The sequence below is a fragment of the Eretmochelys imbricata genome, chromosome 11 (genome assembly GCF_965152235.1).
Source record: "Eretmochelys imbricata isolate rEreImb1 chromosome 11, rEreImb1.hap1, whole genome shotgun sequence".
NCBI lineage: Eukaryota > Metazoa > Chordata > Testudines > Cheloniidae > Eretmochelys > Eretmochelys imbricata.
This window is the reverse complement of record NC_135582.1, coordinates 40,459,267-40,465,266: the sequence shown is the minus strand read 5'-3', so window position 1 is coordinate 40,465,266 and position 6,000 is coordinate 40,459,267. Positions and strand designations below refer to the sequence as shown.

The 6,000-nt window shown below is 40.7% G+C and overlaps 1 protein-coding gene across 8 annotated transcripts in view; it reads left to right on the top strand.

Annotated features, from left to right (window-relative positions):
- The first annotated feature begins 386 nt into the window (after positions 1–386).
- SLC25A12 (solute carrier family 25 member 12) overlaps positions 387–6,000 on the top strand; it is a 68,994-nt gene continuing 63,380 nt past the window's right edge. For 2 of the 8 annotated variants that reach the window (XM_077829955.1, XM_077829951.1), the window contains exons 1-3: positions 467–487; positions 1,645–1,698; positions 4,684–4,759. Coding sequence is in view for 2 of the 8 variants with exons in the window: in XM_077829957.1 (XP_077686083.1) it covers positions 476–487; positions 1,645–1,698 (66 nt within the window). In the remaining 6 variants the exon portion in view is untranslated. Of the gene's footprint in view, positions 488–894; positions 1,478–1,644; positions 1,699–4,683; positions 4,760–6,000 lie in introns of those variants that run through there. The other 6 variants (XM_077829957.1, XM_077829949.1, XM_077829952.1 and 3 more) reach the window with 6 other exon arrangements.

The window sequence follows — 6,000 nt, the reverse complement described above, 5'->3', positions numbered from 1 at the left end:
CACACAGAGATTTTGAGGTTGTGCATTACTGGGCAAGATCCATACCAAGGCCTTTGTAGGAAAGGCTGGCACCCCCCCCCTTCCCCTTCCCCTTCCCTTCCCTTCCCCTAGACCACCAGCATCTGACCTAGGTCAACTTCCTCACAGCCCTGTCTGGCAGGCGCTAGGCGGTCACAACCGTAGGGCTGGCACTCTTGCCTCGCTCGAGACCGGTGTCCTCCTCTGGGAGGTGCCCCCCCGCGTCACTCCGGCCACTCTCCTTCCGTGGGGACCGCTTACTGCGGCCTCAAGGTTCAGGCGGGCGCCCTCTGCCTGGCCAGCCGCCGGCGAGGCCCAGCACCACGGCCCCGTCCCAGCCTGTTGGCGCAGGGTCCCGGCAGGGGGGGCTCATTAGCATAGGGCCGGGCTGCGGCGGCGCGGCTGGCTGGTGGTAGTGCCGGGCTGGCAGCTCCTCCTCCCCCTCCCCGCGCTCAGCATGGCGGTCAAGGTGACTCTGCTCCTCCGTCGCTTGTTGCATAAGGAGCCGGGTGTTTCGGGCGGCCCCTTCGCCGCCAGTTCGGGGCTATGCGGGCAGGCGGGGAGCTGGCGGCGGCGGCTGCTGCTGCTGCAGCCCCTCTGTGGTCCTGGTACCCGGCAGCGGCCCCCAAACAGCAAGGGGGCAATGGGGGGGAGGAGAGCGCCCCACACCCCGGAGGAGGGGAAGGGGAGACCCCCCACCCCGGGGGCAGGGGCGTGTAGTGGGAAGGAAGGAACCCGCTTTGGGGGGAAGGGTCCTGCGGTTGGAGGGTGGGAGGGAGCTCGCGATGGAAAGGTCCTGTGGTGGGGGCAGGGAGCAGCCCTGGGGGAAGGGTCCTGTGGTGGGCAGTGGAGGGTGAGAGCACCTCTGAGGGGTATTGAGGGTGAATAGAGGAGCTCTTTGGGAAGATGGGAGTTTTACAGCAGGAGCTTGCAGAGCAGTCCTCAGCTGGGGGAGCACAGTTGGGGTGGGGGAGTTCTCAGAACAGTGTATCTCACTTGGAAAAATATTGATGATTCTTGTTGTGTGTCAGGTTTCAGAGTAACAGCCGTGTTAGTCTGTATTCGTTGTGTGTGTTGGTTTGTTGTTCTGTTGCACATAGTCAAGCCAAAGGTGTTAAAATGTGTTTGCTTAGTGAGTTTTTAGCCTACAGGTGTAGCCTGGATGCTGGTGCATGTGCTTGAACTTTTAAGTGTCCCAAGGTCTTCCCAACTGTTTGTCTAAACTAGAGTGTGGTCATGTTTTAATTCAAGTTAACTAAGACAATTATAAATGCAAGTGGAGACACTTCACAGGTGTTGGTGATTTACTGCAACTCCTTCTGCTAAGGGCAGTTTCTACCATTTGGGGCACTGGAAATACTGTTGCTTCTGACATTTGAGCCTGTTTCACTGTCTCCCTTATTCTCAGACAACAGTTACTGAGTTTGACAGCTATCACTCCTCCCTGAATTTTTTTAAAGTTAAGCAATAAAAACTTAGATTTTAATGTTTTGGATTCTGTTTATCAGTTAGATAAGAGAGCTGACATTTATTACCCTTATCAGCATAGATTGCATGAGGATTCTTTACACTATAAGTCAATTACCCAGCTAGTAAAGCATTAACTTTCTTTTCTTGGCTTTACAGGTGCAAACAACCAAAAGAGCGGATCCCAATGAGCTACGGAACATATTTTTACAGGTAAACTGATTTATTTGATTGACAGTTTTTTCTTTAAGGGTATGTCTTCACTACCAATGTTAATGTGCCGCCGCGGCAGCGCTTTGACGTGGCTGTGTAGTCACGGCACCAGCGCTGGGAGAGAGCTGTCCCAGCACTGTAAAAAACCACCCCCACAAGGCAAGTAGCTACCACCGCTGGGAGCGTGGCTCCCCAGTGCTGGTGCACTGTTTATACTGCCACTTTACAGCGCTGAAACTTGCATTGCCCAGGGGTGTGTTTTTTCACATCCCTGAGCGAGAAAGTTTCAGAGCTGTAAAGTGGCAGTGTAGACAAGGCCTAACTCTTGATATGCCCTGATATGCTAGGGGGGGGGGGTTGCTGTGGAGAGTGGTTACCATGGAGGGCGGTTGCTATGCGGGGCGGTTGGTATGTCAAATGTATGACACACATTTTATGTCACACTAAGATCTTTAAAGTTCACACTGTTTATATTGTATGTCTAAAGGCCCTTTTAGGTTTGAGTGGCATTAAGGTAAACCGATACTGAAACAAGTTATGGCTTAATACTTCTTTCCTTCAAATATTTTTGAAATAGTTACAACATTTCCTCTACAGCACAAAAACAAAACCCCAAACCCTAAGCCTCATTATTTTTTTAAGTTATACTTTTCAAGATAATAAAAAGCTCTACCTTGAAAGTGGTTTTATACTGTAGATCTTACCTTAAGGATAACTTAAGATTACAACTTGTGTGTGTAAAAAGAAAAGGAGTACTTGTGGCACCTTAGAGACTAACCAATTTATTTGAGCATAAGCTTTCGTGAGCTACAGCTCACTTCATCCGCCAAAAGTACTCCTTTTCTTTTTACACACACAAGTTGCATCCGATGAGGTGAGCTGTAGCTCACGAAAGCTTATGCTCAAATAAATTGGTTAGTCTCTAAGGTGCCACAAGTACTCCTTTTCTTTTTACACACACAAGTTGCATCCGATGAGGTGAGCTGTAGCTCACGAAAGCTTATGCTCAAATAAATTGGTTAGTCTCTAAGGTGCCACAAGTACTCCTTTTCTTTTTGCGAATACAAACTAACACGGCTGTTACTCTGAAACCTGTCAACTTGTGTGTGTGTGTACTAGTCTGTTTACATCATGTCACTTTCTTAGTAAAGGGTGTCCAAATTGGTATGTTTACTTTTTTTCTTCCTTCCTCTCTGATTTCCCTCAAGCCATCAGAAAGATAATTCTAAAAGGAAAACACAAAATTATGAAAGTAAGATTTTGTAACAAGATTGATGTGATCAAATGTGTCTTTGGTGCTTGATTGTGTCCCTTAATATTTTAAATATCTTTCTATGTAAAGATGATATTTCCCTTACATTCAGTAATTCTCAAGTAAAATACTTTAGCTAGAATACAGGAAATGAAAGTAATTTTAAATTAAGGAGTTCCCCTGGAAATAAGACAGTAATAACACAAGTCACCTTTACGTCACCCTTGACATGTGACCTTTGATGCTGTATTATCAAGTTCCCAGATGTGATAAGCAGCCAAGAGACCCTTTTGGCTGAGAGAACTAATTATATCTAACCATCACATTTTTTCATAGATAGTTAATTTGAATACAGGAGTGGATGCTAAAAATTGCAATGTTGTATTCAAATGATTGTCTAATTTTTTAACATCAGATATACCCTGTAAAGATTTTTCCCCAGCATAAAAGCATAAACTGGATGTGTAGTATTTAGTTTTAAAGAATAAAATAGTTAAGTATTAATTTATTGAAATACAAATGAGTCTCAGATATCTAAAAGCTCTTTTATTGGCTTGTGGACTTTGGTAGTTAGACAGTCAAAAAACATTTTGCAAGTCATACAAGACTTGAAACATGATTGGGTTGTTTTCTGACATTTGGCATATTTAACTTTTTGCGTAATCTTATTCTGTTCAACTGGAATGCTTCGCATAATGCAGAGCGTATGTGATTCTTGTCTTATGTTATGTTTTGAAGTAGGAGTTTTTGTTGCCGAAGTGAAGTAAATTATTTGAAGCCCTTGATTTAAGTCATGTATGTAGTATTTTTATGCTTACCATGATGCTAAATCTGTAAATTCTCCATATGAAGTTAAATATTTTACTGTCACGTTGGCAGTTTATTGTTTTTAAAAAGTCTTAATTCCACAAGTTCTACAACAGATATGCAAACTACCTTGTTTTGTGCACATGAGAAATGAAGATATAATGGATGCCGTATTACTTTTCTTGAATAGCTGAGACTTGCAATAAAAAAGCTATAGGAACTTAAACATTTTAAATTGTACGCCTGTTCAGAGGTACACCAAATTAAGAAAAAGTTATGGTCATAGAAAGAGATAATCTCCTGTTTCTTTTTGATAATTTGGTAAATTACACAAGTTTGAAATCCTGTTCATGCTATGTTGGTAGGTTATAAATAAACGTATATTTTTTTATCACAACAGAAACCCTCCGGACAAAAAAGAATAGAACTTTGTTGAGAAATATTGTTAGTGTTACAACACATTTCATGGGTCAAATATGTTGTGCTCTTTGCTGAGGGTGCAAGTCTGTTCCATGTTGTTCAGCTAAAGGGCATGCATTCCTGCCTAAATTTGGCTTCCCTTGAAAATAGACACAAGTAACGATGAGGATCATGAAGAGGAAGAGAGTTCATATGTTCACCTTGCACTGTGGTACAGGGTGTCCTTATCCTTTCTCTTGTTCACGTGATGCATTCTACTAAATGTTACCATCCAATTCACATGAATATATTAGTGTGTATGCTGTGCATATTAGAATTTGTGAAGCTTGGTGTAAGATTTTATTGTTTAAATTATTAAAGTGTTAGCGGAAAATTTTTATTTTTAGAGTATAAAAGCTTAAAGGAGCAAAACAAAGGAGAAGTTGAAATGGAGAGCAGGAGGGATACAGGTCTCTTTAGGACAGTGTTTATTTAATCTCCTGGTGAACCTCCATTTTTTTCCCTAGAGGAGATGCAGTTAAATGTGGGAACTATCCGGTTGAATGAGTCCCTGTCTGCTGAACCCAAAATGGAACTGAACCAGTAAGGAGGAAAAAAGAACATGCTACCCTTTTCCATTTATTTAAAACACAGTACAGTTTTTTCCATTAAAAGTCCATTTTCTCAAATCTATTGCACCTGATTTGATGAGAATGATGAGAGGGATACCTGTGAATTTTTTCTTCTGTCAAGGATAAAGTTTGGAGGAAATATTAATTTAGGCTGAAAACCAGTGTGATGGCATCTAACTGTATGTTAAAAAGACAGACTGTGCTTAGCTTAGACATGTTATGTTATGGTGGTAGAAAACAAGATGTTCAAATTAATCAAATGCTCAATTTTGAATTATCCTTTTTATGTGTGATAAGAATTCTCTTTTGCAAAGAAATAATTTGGAATTGAAGAATCTATTTTTAATTTTAGTATAAAATTTAATGTGTAATGTAAATTTATTTTAATTTTTGGGTAAATTAAATAACTTCTTAATAAAATATAGATAAATATAAAGGAATATATATGTCAGAGTTTAGTCAAACCTTTTATTTTTTTCATGCTAAGAGATCCTTGCCTTATAGGTTGCATCGCAGAAAGGTCACTTGGGGCCAGATACTCTGAATTTATAAATACATGCCAAAAGTGAAAGGCTTACTTACTTTATCACTCCTTATTATGTTGGCTTTTTGCCAGCACCCTTTCTAATTATCATGACTTTCTCATATGGAGCTGAGAATAATCTGTCAGATAATGGTTCATTCATTTGTATCAAAAATAAATTCCAAAACAGATTATTTATTGTAAAATAATTCACAATTTAGTAAAAATAGTTTGATTAGTTTTTAAAGAAATAGGATAATTATGTTTACAGTATTATATGCTTAAATGTTTACTGTCTTCCATGTGTCCTTGACTGCGTGCTTCCTCTTTTATAACTGAATTCTGCTGCTATTGTGGATATTTTCTGTACCCTGTATCTTATGTGATCTTGCATATGCAGCGTTTACTGTGGAATGCACTCCTTACAGCGGAATCACGCTTCATAATCTAAGGTTTTATTATTTTAAAATGGAAAGGGAACCTTAAGAAGGTGTTGCAAGGATGTTTGCCTGACTTTGCCAAATATGCAGGAACCCTGAAACATAGCTCTGATAAAGTTTGAACTATCCTGTTTATTTTAATGGAGTGTTAATTCTTAAATATAAGACAACAGTTTATTGTTTGTCTTATGGTGAGTCCCACGTGCCCCAGTCAAAATAATTGCTAGCTTTCGTAAAATACATAGACAG